At 62.3% G+C, this 14,304-nt stretch overlaps 3 protein-coding genes across 4 annotated transcripts; 1 reads left to right on the top strand and 2 right to left on the bottom strand.

The window, feature by feature from the left end:
• The first annotated feature begins 528 nt into the window (after positions 1-528).
• NDUFV1 (NADH:ubiquinone oxidoreductase core subunit V1) lies at positions 529-6,129 on the top strand. Its single transcript, XM_077771412.1, has 10 exons — positions 529-699; positions 1,725-1,807; positions 1,880-2,050; positions 3,011-3,194; positions 4,031-4,220; positions 4,618-4,830; positions 4,996-5,162; positions 5,459-5,540; positions 5,729-5,874; positions 5,977-6,129. Exons 1-10 carry the CDS (start codon positions 628-630, stop codon positions 6,061-6,063), a joined length of 1,395 nt encoding a protein of 464 aa, XP_077627538.1. The 5' UTR covers positions 529-627; the 3' UTR covers positions 6,064-6,129.
• Positions 6,130-6,495: 366 nt separating this feature from the next.
• On the bottom strand, positions 6,496-12,035 carry LOC144237721 (double C2-like domain-containing protein gamma). Of its 2 annotated transcripts, none has more exons than XM_077771414.1 (12): positions 11,696-12,035; positions 10,233-11,285; positions 9,747-10,123; positions 9,513-9,592; positions 9,365-9,436; positions 9,055-9,164; positions 8,823-8,958; positions 8,639-8,692; positions 7,321-7,472; positions 7,140-7,221; positions 6,882-6,978; positions 6,496-6,805 (listed from the first exon to the last, which is right to left on the bottom strand). In XM_077771414.1, the coding sequence occupies exons 3-12, from the start codon at positions 9,985-9,987 to the stop codon at positions 6,675-6,677; spliced, it is 1,155 nt and encodes a 384-aa protein (XP_077627540.1). In that variant the 5' UTR covers positions 9,988-10,123; positions 10,233-11,285; positions 11,696-12,035; the 3' UTR covers positions 6,496-6,674. The 2 variants fall into 2 exon arrangements, with proteins under 2 accessions (XP_077627540.1, XP_077627539.1); XM_077771413.1 differs by having other exon boundaries at positions 10,233-11,303.
• A 79-nt stretch (positions 12,036-12,114) lies between these two features.
• NUDT8 (nudix hydrolase 8) lies at positions 12,115-14,265 on the bottom strand. Its single transcript, XM_077771453.1, has 5 exons — positions 14,108-14,265; positions 13,853-14,002; positions 13,091-13,223; positions 12,525-12,602; positions 12,115-12,423 (listed from the first exon to the last, which is right to left on the bottom strand). The coding sequence occupies exons 1-5, from the start codon at positions 14,263-14,265 to the stop codon at positions 12,196-12,198; spliced, it is 747 nt and encodes a 248-aa protein (XP_077627579.1). The 3' UTR covers positions 12,115-12,195.
• Positions 14,266-14,304: the final 39 nt, after the last annotated feature.

Genomic DNA, 14,304 nt, shown 5'->3' on the forward strand with positions numbered 1-14,304 from the left:
AAGACCCCCACCGACTATCCCCTACCTGGCTCTGGAGCTGTCCCTGCTCCCTGCCGCTAATAAGCAATACTTCCCTGAGCCCCGGGGTGCCCAGAGTGGGGTCGGGGCGAGATCAGGCTTGGACTAGGGCAGAGTAGTTACAACGCGGTCGGGCTGCAACCAGCCTGATTTCTCCTGCTCCCGCCATACACCCATGCATACAAGTGCACGCTAAATGCAGAACCCGCAGAAAGCGGCAAACACCAGAACCTAGCAAAAGGTGACACGCGACGACTGTTTACTTAGGGTTTGAAAGTCTGGGATCCGGAGGCGAACGCTAACATTCGGAGCAGAAGAGCGCGAGAGTAAACCCCACCCTGCAACAGGGGAAAGGCGGGCTCCAGGGCCGGCGGGACTACAACTCCCAGCAGCCTCTGCGCCAGACAGGCCACTTCCGGCCTCTCCGCCCGCCTACGAGGAAGTGCGGCCGGGGGCGGGGCGAGAGAGGCGCCGGGGAGCTTGGGCGCGCAGCCGGCGCCCGGGCGCGTGACGTTTTTCCTGTGCGCCGCCTGGCGCCTCGGTCGCGCCGGTGCCTCAGCCTCGGAACCGTGAAGGTGACAGTGGGAGGTGACTGAGCCGTGCCCCGCGATGCTGGCGGCACGGCGGCTGCTCAGCGGGTCGCTCCCTGCGCGGGTTTCTGTGCGTTTCAGCGGCGACACGGTGAGGCCCGGACCGGCTCGGGCCAAGGGTGTCCGCGGGCCGGGTCTCCCTGCAGTCCCTCTGCGCGCGCTGTCCCTTGGGTCTATAGTGCCTTCTAGAGAACCCTCCTCCTTTCCCCAGCCCGGCAGGAAGGTTGCCGCTCCGGCCTGGGCGTAGAGGGGAACCGGTCCCCAGTGGGAGGCCGCCTCCCCCAGCCCCCCGGTTCCTTGGCCGGCCTTATTTAACAGCCGGGCGCCATGGAAAATTTTGCAGGTGGCGAAGCATCCCTGTCTCATTCTTTCCTTGCCCTAGCTTTGTGGAGCTTCATGGTGTCACTGCCCCATTTTACAGATGCTTTAGAAAGGCTTTGGAGAGGATGTGCGTCCCCTGACGCTCTGCTCCCTGTGATGACTTTTAAGGGGATAGGAGTCCAAGCCAGGTGCCCTTCGCTCTCAGCCGAGGGGCTCGCCACCGGGTCATGTGGAATTCCAGACCCCGCTTCTCATCGGTTTTATCCCATCAGCTTTGCATCCCAGCCCCAGTGAAACGCTTCTTGGCATCAGTAGACACGTTTTGTTTCCGGCAGAGTTAGTTACATAAGGTCCTGATCAGGCCAAATTTTGGCCCCTCAGGACAGCCAGGCAAACGAACGGCCGCTTTTCCCGGGGCTCAGGGAGGTCATATGTGCCGTGGTTCAGGCGTGGGCTCTGACCACAAACAAACCTGAGTTGGGATTCATCAGCTTGTGACTGTGTGCCTTCCCATGAGTTCTGTTCATCCTTAGCCTCAGTTTCCTCCCCTCTAAAATGGAGGGAATCATTCTTGTCTCAGGGTTATGAGGATGAAATGGGGTTTGGGATGGAAAGCGCCTAGCCTGATGCGGGCTGAGCAGGAAGTGCTCACTAAAGTGGGGGCGGCAGCTGTGATGCCACGCAGGGTTCTGAGGCCTAGGCGCTCGCTCTCTCCTCACCCCGCCCCGTCTAATCGTGGGGACCCAAGAATCTGTAACTTCTGGCCTGGCCCTTCATGACTCTTTGTGTTCTCAGACAGCACCCAGGAAAACCTCGTTTGGCTCGCTGAAAGATGAAGACCGGATCTTCACCAACCTGTACGGCCGCCACGACTGGAGGTGAGATGGTGCCCTTCACGTGGTGGTCCTGGAGCAGGGCCTCGCCTTCAATGCCTTCCCCACTCTGCCCAGGCTGAAAGGTGCTCAGAGCCGAGGTGACTGGTACAAGACAAAGGAGATCTTGCTGAAGGGGCCTGACTGGATCCTGGGTGAGGTCAAGACGTCCGGCTTGCGGGGCCGTGGCGGCGCTGGCTTCCCCACTGGCCTCAAGTGGAGCTTCATGAATAAGCCCTCAGATGGCAGGTGTGTGTGGGAGGTGGCGATGGGGTTGCAGGAGAGACCTTGGGGGTGGCTGTGGCTTCCCCGGGCCTCGGGGCTCTTTCCTGGGAAACTAAGAGTGAATGAAACGTCGCCAGAGTTGAAGGAGGTGCAACTCTGTTCTCTCCGGGCTTCCTCAGGGCAAGCTCGAGGGGTAGCAGAAGCAACACAGGATTTTGACGTTGGCAGACTCATTGGTCAATTCTTCCTTCTAATTGTATAGCCTTGGGCAGTCTCCTGCGTTTTTTGAACCTCAGATTTCTCTTTTGTAAGTGGATATTATATTGTGCAGGGATTAAAGAGAGTGTTCATATAGCAGTTGCCCCTCACATTGGTCAGCCCATAGAAAGCAAATGATAAGGGGCGCCTGGGTGGCTCAGTGGGTGGAGCGTCCGACTTCGGCTCTGGTCATGATTTCACAGTTCGTGGGTTTGAGCCCCGCATCGGGCTCTGTGCCGACAGCTTAGAGCCTGGAGCCTGCTTCAGATTCTGTCTCCATCTCTCTGCCCCTCCCTTGCTCACACTTTGTGTGTGTCTCTCTCTCTTAAATGTAAGCACACATTAAAATTTAAAAAAAAAGAAAGAAAGCAAATTTTAAATATCAGCTACTTCATCTCCTTTTGACCCCAGAGATATGGTAGAGGTTCAGGAAGGCTCTTTGTGACCAAGAGCAGAATTTGGGCTCTTAGGAAAGCACAAGGAGACGTTTGGACTGAGCTGAACAAAGATCTTTCCTGTGGTCACAGTCACCCAAAGACATAATAGGCAGTGAGCTCGATGTCATTGGTGAGCAAGCAGAGCCGCTAGGAATACGTTGGGAGAACAGGGAGGGATTGGCTCCCGGAGGAGACATCTCTGAGGCTTCCTTGGGTGGAGTGGGGTGGCATGTAGTGGAAGGCCCGCCCTGGCGGTCCTGGGGCCTCACGGATCTGCTGGAATCTACAGGCCCAAGTATCTCGTCGTGAATGCGGATGAAGGGGAGCCGGGCACCTGCAAGGACCGGGAGATCATGCGCCACGATCCCCACAAGCTGGTGGAAGGCTGCCTCGTTGGGGGCCGGGCCATGGGTGCGCGTGCTGCCTACATCTACATCCGAGGGGAATTCTACAACGAGGCCTCCAACCTGCAGGTGGGAGAGGGGAGGAGCCTCAGCAGAGGGGAGGGTGCCCGGCGCGCACTCACATGCCTGCGTACTGGCACGGTGCTTAGATGTTAACACCTGACCTGTTTGGGGCTCCCCTGGAAGAGGAGTTACCCCTGCTGCTTGCACTGTTAATGGGACGTGGGCCCCAGAGCCTCCTCTGCACTCTCTCGATATGTTCCAGAGCCTCAGCTCGGGGGGCTTTCCGGGCTCCAGGACTCCTGGGCCAGGGGTGGGCTGGCAGGCATGTTCCTGCAGAAGGGGCGGGGGCTCATTTCAGCAGTTCGCAGCTCAGTGACACCCGTGGTGACTGGTCCAGGGCCAGAGTCTCACACTTTTCTATTAGGCTCCTCTAGAGCAGCGACAAGGGACACGGGGACAGCACCAGGGACAGCACCAGGCACACAGTAGCATGGTGTATAAGTGTTACTGCACCGTATTTAAAAACAAACCTGTAGGGTCTTTTCCTTTCCTGTAGAAGTAGTACCTGCTCATCATAAAGACAAGAAGCTGCACGCACACACAACACCCAGAAAAATCTCCCACAGATCTGCTGCCTGTAGGAAAGTGCTTATTAAAATGTTCATTGTCTCCTCAGGCATTCTTTTAAAAAAAGATATAGTTGAAGAATTTGTTAAATGTCGTGATTACAGAAGTAGTGCACACGTGGTGAAAACGCCCACCCCTCTCCCGGAGCATCCTCTGCTTACGTCCAAAGGGAGCTTTTCCCCTGGGCCTTGGTGAACATGGGCTCCCCGGGCCATACCCCTCCCCCCATAGTGCTCCCAGGCCAGGGGACACACCCTCACTGTCCCCTCCTGCAGGTGGCCATCCGAGAGGCCTATGAGGCTGGTCTGATCGGGAAGAACGCCTGTGGCTCCGGCTATGATTTTGACGTGTTCGTTGTGCGTGGGGCCGGGGCCTACATCTGCGGGGAGGAGACGGCGCTCATCGAGTCCATCGAGGGCAAGCAGGGCAAGCCCCGCCTGAAGCCGCCCTTCCCTGCTGATGTGGGTAAGACCCCGCCTGGTCCTGGGCCTGGTGCTTCGTCCTGTGGAATCTCATCTGGCTTCAGGTCCTCACTGGTCATTCTTGGGGAATTTCTGAGTTCGTCCTGGACGGGGGGCCAGATGCAGAGTAGGGTGGTGACAACATAGGGCCCATCTGTAGTCCCTCACCTGTCCCAGCTCCCAGGTCCTTCCTGGCCCCCCAGGGACTAAGAGTAGAGGGGCAAAAAGGCAGTGCAGCCCCTGCTAGACTTTGGGGTTCAGTGGGGGAGGGGAATGACCAAAGGGTAAGGGGGGGCTGTGCCACAGAGCAGGACCCTGGGACAGACCCCACTGCGGGAACCCTGATCCACCCTGCCCCCACCCTCCGCCAGCCACCGGCCTCTCACCCCGTTCCTCTACAGGAGTGTTCGGCTGCCCCACGACCGTGGCCAACGTGGAGACGGTGGCTGTGTCCCCCACCATCTGCCGCCGTGGTGGTGCGTGGTTTGCCAGCTTTGGTCGTGAGCGCAACTCAGGCACCAAACTGTTCAATATCTCTGGCCACGTCAACCACCCTTGCACTGTGGAGGAGGAGATGTCCGTGCCACTGAAGGAGCTGATCGAAAAGCATGCCGGTGAGGTTTGGGGACAGCCAGGGCTGGGGGCAGGCGGGGCGGCCATGAAGAGAGCCAGGGCGCTGGCTGGGCAGGGGCCGACACAGGTCCTGGGCTCAGGGCGAGTCAGGGGCGGCGGTCCCAGCCCTGACCATCCATCCTTTTGGGGGTGGACTGGGGTCCCAGGGGGTGTCACAGGTGGCTGGGACAATCTCCTTGCTGTGATCCCCGGCGGCTCATCCACACCTCTGATCCCCAAGTCTGTGTGTGAGACGGTGCTGATGGACTTTGACGCACTGGTGCAGGCTCAGACGGGCCTGGGCACGGCCGCCGTCATCGTCATGGACCGCTCGGTAAGGGCCGCCCACGCTCCCCACCCAGTCCCTGCCTTGCGTCCACCCGGGCAGCGCCCCTCCCTGGGCTTCCTGAGGACTCTTTCCAGCTCTTGGACCCCAGCTCATGTGACCTGAGCCCCAGCCAAGTGGGAGAGGAGAGGATTCCCCTAGAGAGAATGCCTGTTAGGGTCTGGCCAGTGCCGGATGCCCAGGGACGGTGGAGGAGGTGGCCAGAGTGCTGCTGGAATCCATTGTGGGGGGGATGCTGCTGGGGGTGCTGAGGCTCTGGCCCTCACTGTCTCTTGTCCCCCCAGACGGATGTTGTGAAAGCTATCGCCCGCCTTATTGAGTTCTATAAGCATGAGAGCTGTGGCCAGTGTACCCCGTGCCGTGAGGGTAAGCACCCTGGGCGGGTGGGGGGCTTTCTCTGTGGCTCACCCTGGGCCTGGGTCAGTACAGCTGCTGCTTCCCAGCCTGCTCTAGCTTCTCTCGGCCCCACCCTCCCCGTGGCCTGCACCCCTCGAGTGCGGTTCCCCGCACCCCGGCCGGGGTCATCAGGCCCTCTCTTGCTGCCACGGCTGCAGGTGTGGATTGGATGAACAAGGTGATGGCCCGCTTTGTGAAGGGGGACGCCCGGCCGGCCGAGATCGACTCCCTCTGGGAGATCAGCAAGCAGATCGAGGGCCATACCATCTGTGCCCTGGGTGACGGGGCCGCCTGGCCTGTGCAGGTACTCCCCGCCCTGCTGCGGGCACTAGGGTGGGGGCGCTGAGAGCCTAGGGTGTTGGGGTTTTCCCCTCTGCTTCACACGGTGTCTGCTACTCACCCGCAGGGCCTGATCCGCCACTTCCGGCCAGAGCTTGAGGAGCGGATGCAGAGGTTTGCCCAGCAGCACCAGGCCAGGCAGGCTGCCTCCTGATCCCACTGCCCTGGGCTGATGTCCGTCTGTCCAGGTGGCTGGACAATAAACAACTGATGCCCCCTCTCCTGCTTGCTTCTCTCTTCATTCTGCCGCTGCCGCCCGCCACTCAGGGAGGTCTGTTTCCCAGAGACAGAGGCCTCCCACACCCCGTGCGGGTCTCGGGGGGAGGACAGGTCAGCTCAAGGTCATGTCGTGAATCCACAACTTGGCTTCCCGTGGGTCAGTCTGTCCTAGACCATCATGAGCACCCGTCCCTCAGTGCAGATAGCAGGGGTGGGGACGGCGCTTTCCCAGTGTGAGGAGGGGAAAGCAGTGGCCTGGGGTCCAGGCCTGGCCCCCTGGGGGTGTCTGCAGGATGGGAGCAAGGAGAACAGGGCCCCGTGTGCCCTGTGAGGCCACGAGCAACGAGAAGAAAGAAGAGGCTCTGTCTGGTCTGGTTGGGAAGTTTATTCTCCATGACTGGCAGCGGGGTGAATTTGAAAGGAGGGGTAAGGGAGCAGACGATTTGACGCGGGCTGGGCACGGTGGGTGAGGCAGCTGCAGGGCCTCCCAGCTGTGTGGGTCCGCTTGGGGGAGGGTGGTGAGCAGGGCCAGGCGGGGCACCCCTTCTAGTCGCTGAGCTGGAGGGGCGCACCGTCCAGCGGGTGCCACAGCTCCAGTCGGCAGTCACTGCGGCCCAGGCACTCGCACCAGTGCCGCTGGCGTTCCCCGCTGGCGTGGCTACTCAGCTGCACCCCGCCTGGGTTGGGGAACAGAGGTCAGGAGCCACGTGGGAACCCACTGCCGCCCGCCACCCCGCTCCCCTGCATTCTCACCAATGAAGTCGTCAGCTGTGCCCAGGTCATAGTCCCATACAGACACCAACAGCGTCTTCTGGGCCAGCTCCTCCCTTGGGCCTGCGTAGAAGAATTCCTGCAGGGGAGGGGGGCTCGGGTCCTTTACAGGCTCAGGAACAGGCCCAGGCAGGCGAGTGGCCCAGGTTAGGCGGGACCTGCGCCTGCTGACTGAGGCGGATGCCGACCTCCCCAGCCCCAGGGCAGCTAGGGCGGCCTCCGCGGGCCCCTGGCCTCTACCTCATTGAACTCAGGGTTCAGGGTCTTCTTCCGAACGCTGGTCTTGTATTTAGACTTCTTCCCCACATTTGGATGCAGGAAGCTGGTTGGGGAGGATGGGGTCAGGTTGGGGACGGGCCTGGAGAGGGGCTCTGGCGTGCGCCCCCACTGCCCACCTACCCGTCCACCCTTCTACACTCACAGGCGGACGAAGGGGTCCGAATAGCCATTGGCGTCCATGGGGGCGAGGTGGGCGCAGCGCAGCACCCCCACCAGCAGGCCGCCCTGCCCAGAGCTGTAGCACAGTGACAGCAGGATGCGCCCGCGTTCGTCCCCTGCCGCCTCCGACTCCTCCTGCGGGGGTAGGCCGTGGTCAGCCAGCCGCGTCCCACAGCCCGCCCGCCCCCCAGCCGGTGTTAGCCCGGATGTGACCGCCCCAGCTCGCTGCACAGAAATCGGGACCAAGAGTGTAATGTCACGACTTTCCAAAAACAGTCACTGGCCCGGTGCCCTGGAAGGGAACTTTCCGGTCAGCTCTACCCACCAGGGTCTGAGAAGGGGAGGGGCTTGCTCAGGCCATGTGACTGGTCAGCTCAGTGCCTCCTCATCATGGAGGGGAAGGGTGCTGGTGACCAAGGCCACAAACACGTGAGGAGCTTCCCGAATGGCCTCTCACTGAGTGCCCATCGCCACCCTCCCTGTGTCACAGAAGCAGCTCCGAGAGGCTGTTCTCTACCTGGTGACACACAGGTCACTAAAGCTACAAAATCTGCCCTCTTCTCCCACCACCCAGGGGACCAGATTCTGAGTGTCCTTCGCCACCCTCAGCCCCTGGTGCTTGCAAAGGGCTTGGGAGGATGCCAGGAAGAATGTGCCCCCGTACTGAACGGAGGGTTGTGTGCAGGGCTGTGCCGTGTGCAGTGGTGCCGCCCTGCGTGGGGTCTGCGACAGGAAGTGCCCGTCTCAGGGTGCCTGCCCCACCTGGGTGGGACTTGCCAGCCTGGCCTTGGCTAATTGGCAGGTGCAGCAACTTGCGGCTCCACCAGGGGGCAGGGCAGCAGCACCTGGCTCTTGCGTCCGAGGCGAGCCAGGGAGGGCCCGGCACCAGGGCTGCGGTCATTGGCACGGGGCCCCCGCAGTCACCTCTGCCTGCTGGCAAGGGCCTATCTAGGGCTCAGGGTCCAGGAGTGGCACCCACAATGCCCTATCCTGCTGTCCATTCTCTCCTGCACCTTGACCTGTCCTCCCAACTTGGCCTCTGGATGGGTCCCACCACTTTCAGCCTCTGCTTCAAGCCGGGCTTCATCTCTGCCCCCTAAGGGCCTTGACTGTCCCCGTGCCCAATAGTTGCTCTGGGCTGCCCTGGTGGGGGAGTTGCCCTCCTCCCACCCCCCACCCCCCTACACACCCCCCNGTCCCCAAGCCCACCCTCAGCCCACCTCAGGCCCTGCCCGATGCACTTGAGCCTGGGCCCCCAGGCCTGCCCCCCAGTCCCTGCTTGGTCCCACTGTCCTACTCACCTCCTCATACAGGGACATGCCACGGGCGGTGTCCAGGCTCTTGGGCCTCTTGGTCTGAAGGAGCAGAGAGCTTGGTCACCTTGGCCAGACACTGCCCGGGGTCTCCCTCCTCGCTCCGCCCCTCTCCAGCTTCCCCGCCCCCAGCATCCTGATCCCCACGCCAGGCTGTGTCAGCCCCACTCACCAGCTTCCGCTTCTCCAGACACACATCGAAGCTCCTGGCTCGGTTGGGCACCAGCTTCCTCAGGGGCACCCACAGCTCCCCCAGGGGGGGCGCCCGCCGCCGTCGCCGCAGCCGTGGGTCCTCACACACACACAGCCTGCTGGCCGCCCAGGTCAAACCGGGCCAAGCAAGCCCCCTGCCCCTCCCACCTCAGCCCTGCCCCCTTGCAATCCAGGCCCGGCCTGGTCCTCACCGCAGCGTCTTTCGCCCAGCATCCTGGCGGGTGAAGCCGTGATAGGTGAGGGTCTCCTCCCAGACGGGCCCCCTTGTGCCCCGAACCGTGCGGGTCCGCAGCTGGCTGGCCTGGGGGCCAGGGAGGGTGGATCAGGACGTCCTTGGGCCCCAGGGCCCCACCCTGGCTCACCCAGTCGCACATCCCAACAACGGGGAGCTCCATGCCTGATGGCCAGGCTTTGGGGGGGGGGGCCCGGCAGGGCCCGGGGGGTGTTCCAGGCTGGGGTGCGGCCAGGAAGCATCAGTAGGGGCCTGGGTCTCGCCCTCACCTTGCTGGCTCCTGGCAGCAGATTGGCTTTGACGTAGGTGTCCACAGAGCCTGAGGCTGGTGGCTTGAGACCCTGAGAAGAGGCAGTGAATGCGGGGCAGGTCTGTGGCCCAGGCCCCGCGCCCACAGACCCTTGCCCGCATCCTCACCTTGGCTCGGTGAGCCGTGCAGTGCAGGGCGCTGTTGTCCGCATCGAAGAGCAGTGTGAACTCGAGGGTGCCCAGGGCAGCTAACAGGAGGCCGTAGGCAGGGTCAGCTCCCGCCTCACCCCCCGCCCAGCCCCCCTGCCCTACCCGTCCCTGGTCGGATGCCTGGGATGCCCCAAACCCCGCCCTGGCTGGGCCGGGCCAGGAGTGCTCCCCTTGTCCCCTGTCCCCACTCACTGCTGTCATCTGAATCTCCCTCTGGCTCTGGCTCCGCCTGCTGCTGGGGTGCAGGGGTCACTGCAGGGTGTGGGTCTGGGGTGCGCAGGGTGTGCTTAGCGAAGGGGTAGAAGTGTGGGAAGTAGTCGGAAATGAGGTGGATGGGCCGGATGGGGCCGGGGCTCACGTTGATGGCCATGTGCTCCTGCATGCTCACCCGCTGCGGCCGGCCCCGGCTCCCTGCCGCACTGCCTGCCGCCATGGGGGCTTGGACACGGGGGCGGGGACTCAGAGAAGCCCCCACGGACTGGGGACAGGGGGGAGGCAGCGGGCCAAGGAGCCAGGGTGAAGAGGCATCCCTGAGGGCGCAGAGGGGGATCTCGGGTGGCGGCCAGGACCTGAGGACAGAATGCAGGGTCAGAGTAGGTGGAATGGGGGAGAAGGGGGGCGCTCCGGGCTGAAGGAGGACCCCCGTGTGCTTGCAGTCAGGCCGGCTGGGCTACTCACCGCTCCGTGAGCTCCTCCACCCGGTGCGGTTCGCCGGGTATAAGCCGGATGGAGATGACCCTCGAGAGCAAGACTGTGAGCAAAGGGCCTCCCAGAACCGGTGAGGGAGGGGGAAGGGGCGGGGTCAGAACCCATCTCTGGGGCTCAGGAGGCTGGCACCTCTCTGCTCTCAACTCCAAGGGTCCCTTGGGGCCTGGCCTCCCTCCTCCCTCGTCCCCCGTTCACACCATCAGTTATTTTTACCACCATCACGCGCTCTGCTCCCATCTGAGGAGACTGGAGGGCCAGAGGCGACGCAAGGCGTGTGAAGTGTGAGGGGCAACGGGGGGGGCGTGTGAAGGAAGGGAGAGGTGAGGCGGGAGGCGTGGGTACGGGTGGGTAGCGGTGTGGGAGACACTTTGGGAGGTGCGGAGTGGGGAGGGGGCCCAGGCAGGGGACCCCGAGGAGGAGGAGGGCACCCCCAGTCTGGTCCTCTTGCGGCTCAAGCTTTTTAAAACATGAATCATGTCGCTTCACACCTCTCCCCCCTTTCCTGGCCTGGAACAAAATCCTAACCCACACTGAGACATGTCCCCTTGACACCCCATGGCGGCCCCTGAGCGTCAGGGCCCCTCCCCCGCTCTCCGCATTGCTCATTGTTTCCTCCAACACCCCAAACTTTGTGCACCTGCCGCTCCTTCTGCCCCGACGTCCCCCCCTTGCCCTCTGATGCGGCCTGTTCTTGCTCACCTTTGGTTTCAAGGTCACTCTGTAGGGGAAACTCGCTGGTCTTTACCTGTTCAACCTTCCCATCTCTCTCTTCCCAGCAGTCCCTTGGGGACCGCCTTTTCGATAGTCTCAGTCTGGGAGGCTCAGCCTTGTCCCCAGGCCTGTGTCCCCAGCTCCTGCCGACCAGTGAATTCCAAATACAGCAGGCCACGCCGCAGGCTCAGGGAGGCCCAACGAAGTATAATTCTGGGTCGGACAGCCAGAGACAGAAGCTCTGTTTTCTGTTGATGGGATGCCGTTTCCCATGCCACTCGAGAGCTATTGCCCTCTCCTCACTTCTCATCCCTGCAGAGTAGAGATTCTCTAAAAGTGAGGCCAACACAATAGAAAGCACAGTGAGAGAGAGAGAGAGAGAGAGAGAGAGAGCCCTTGAGCCCCTGGATCCAGCCATGCCTGAAGCTGGTCCATTTCGAGTTTATTCCCATTCCTCTTTTGGCAAAGTCAGCTAGTGTGGGGAGTTTCCTATCACGTGTCCTGGCTAATATTGCCCAGTCCACCATGACGAGGTCAGATGGCTTTACCCCCCTCTCTGGTCTACATAATCGATGCATAATTCCACTATTAGCTGTGAGTAATTAATGTACAATCACATGATTATCTGTGTGGCCTGCTCTGAGGTCTTCCCTGGACTGAGTCACCCCCCAGAGGGCAGGGTGGCATCTGGCTGGTCCGAAGATACTGCCCCAGCACAGTACCTGATGTGTGGCAGAAGCTGGACATATTGGAACTTTATAGTAACACAGGGCTCCTCTTTGGATTTCTGCAGCCTGGCATGGGGACAGCTAGACACAGGAGAGAACACGAGCTGCAGGGGAGTGGCTGCGTCTGGGCTCTGAAGTCAGGGACAGCTTGGCTCCAACCCTAGCTTGGGGTGACCTTGGGCAAGGTGTCTCTTCTCTCTGAGCCCCAGTCTCACCAGCCAGGGCCAGCACTGGCCCACCCCGGGGCTGTGGTAAGGGCCAAGTGCCCAGACGCAGTAAGCACTCACTGTAAGTGCCCGCTGTTCAGTGGGGAACGCTGTGATTGGACAGAGGCACCCCAGCCAGGAGGCCAGCTCTCCCAAAGCGTCTGCCCAAGGTCAGGGCCCCAGTGCACAAGAGGCAGTTGGCACACAATTGGTAAAGGCTCTTTATTCAGTCCGGGAAGGGAGCGGGCCTAGCAGGCTGAAGGAAGGATGCTGCTTACGGCCAGGCCTTCAGCCCGTGGACCTCCCAGGGAGGGCCAGGCGGGGCTGGTAGGCGCCGGGTGCCAGCAGCTGCAGGGTGAACTCTGTGATGATGGCCGTGAGACCCCATACACGGTGTGGCCCGTGCAGGAAGACGGGCAGTGTGTAGCGGAAGTGGCCATGCTGGCAGAAGTGGGTATAGCCTTGGTTCTGTGCCTGCAGCAGGTGGGCCAGGGGTAGTGCAAACACCTCGTCCACCTGTGGGCAGGAGGCAGGGGGAGGGTGGACGGGGACTTGCTGCTGCAGCCTGGTTGGAACAGGCTGCCCCCAGCCCCCCCCCCGCCCCCACACACACTCACCTCCTCGGGGTTGGGCCTGAGACTCTGGGGATCCAGTGGGCCCACACTGGCCAGCACGGGCACCACGGTGGTCTTTTGCTGGGGCAGGAAGAGAGCAGGCAGTCAGGGGAGGCGTGGCCTTGGCGGGGCTTTGGGGCTGGGGAGGGGACCCCAAGAGGAAGACTCCCAGCTTGGCATCCTGGCCCCTGCCCTTGAGCTCGCTCCTGCCACGCTACCCACAGGCCGCTACAAACTCACTAGAGCCATGCAGTCCTCTGGGCTTTTTACAGACGGTTCCCTCCACTTAGAATAACCTTCTTTGACTTTTACTACCCTGGAATCTCCTGCTTGTCATTCAATCCCTGCCTCCCCTGGGACACCTTCCCCCACCCTCCTCCACCAAGCTGGGCCACCTCCAGCCCAGGACCTGAGGCTCAGTAGCCCCCATCCAAAGGGTCCAAGATACATTTCCCTGAAAGTCTGTGTGGGGACGGAGCATGGCTGCCAGGCAGGTGTCTGGAGCTCCACCAGAGGCCAGGACCACTGTCCTTGTCCCTGGTGGTGGCCTCAGGGCCTGGCAGCCTTACCTGGTCGTATACAGGCTGCAGGATGCCCCACACGTGCTCCTCAGGCACAGTAAGGCCCAGCTCCTCTTGGGTCTCCCTCAGGGCTGTGTGTACCACGTCCTGGTCAGTGCGGTCACACTTGCCACCTGGGAAACTGAACAAGCACAGGCAGCCTGGTCCTTGGTCTGTTGGGGCCATGGCGGGTGAGGGTGACAGGTGTGGCAGAGAGCTGATGACCCACCTAAGCATCTTTCGTCTCTGCCCCTAGTTTGCAGTGAGGCCTCCGGCAAGCCACAGGACCTCTCCAGGTTCAGTTTACCTCCCTCAACGATAGGGGGAAGGGGGAGGCCCTGGGGCTCACACACGCAAATTTTGCTTCCGGTGGCCTTAGTGGCGCTATGACCCTAGCTCCGGACGGGGACGGGGGCGGGATCAGGGCGGGAAGCCAGGCAGCGCCCCCGACCCGCGAGCGTCCTCAGCTCCAGGACCGGAATCTCCCCAGAGTCGCCGGCAGGGGGCAGGGTCCTGCCTTTTCAGAAACGCGGACACAGCTCCGAGACGTGTCCCCGGCCTGAGGCGGTGCGGGACGCGCTTCGAGGGGTCCGGCGTGGGGTCCGAGCTGGGGATCCCAGGGCACCAGACTCGGGGCGCGCCTCGCCCCGAACCCATTTCACAGAGGCGGAAACTCAGGCTCGGACAGGCGAAGCGCCTTGCTCGGGTCCCTGCGATCTCCGGGATTCGGCGGCCTCCTCCCAGAAGAGCGAGGAGCTCCGGGCGGTGTACCTGACGTCACCCTTGTGCCTTCCGGCCAGGCGGCTGGACCGCAGCGTGTAGAGCAGCGCTGGGACCCCGCGCAGGGNGTCTGGAGGGAGGGTGTCAGAGCGCCTAAAGTAGCTCGCTTTGCCCAAGTCTCCGCAGCTTCCGGACCCCGCTCTGTGACAAGTGGGTTCGGGAGTCCGGGCGTCGGGCTTCGAAGCTTCGCCGGGGCCCGTGTCCGTCCACGCCCGCGTGTGCCCGTCCCTGTCCTAAGGACCTCACGCGAAGTGCTCCAGGATGTTCAGAGTGGCCGTTTGGGGGGTTCCTCGGGGGTCAGGGGCTGCGGGCGGAGTGCCCAGACCGGCCCCACTCCGGGCCCCTTTCCTGGTTCTTCGGGGTGGCGCGCGCCGCGCCCTCCCGCTGCAAGGGACCCACTCCATACCCAGGCCTTTGCCCTGCTTTTCCCACCGCTGGGAGCT

This window comes from Crocuta crocuta, unplaced genomic scaffold (assembly GCF_008692635.1).
Source record: "Crocuta crocuta isolate KB4526 unplaced genomic scaffold, BGI_CrCroc_1.0 scaffold647, whole genome shotgun sequence".
In the NCBI taxonomy this organism is placed as follows: Eukaryota; Metazoa; Chordata; class Mammalia; order Carnivora; family Hyaenidae; genus Crocuta; species Crocuta crocuta.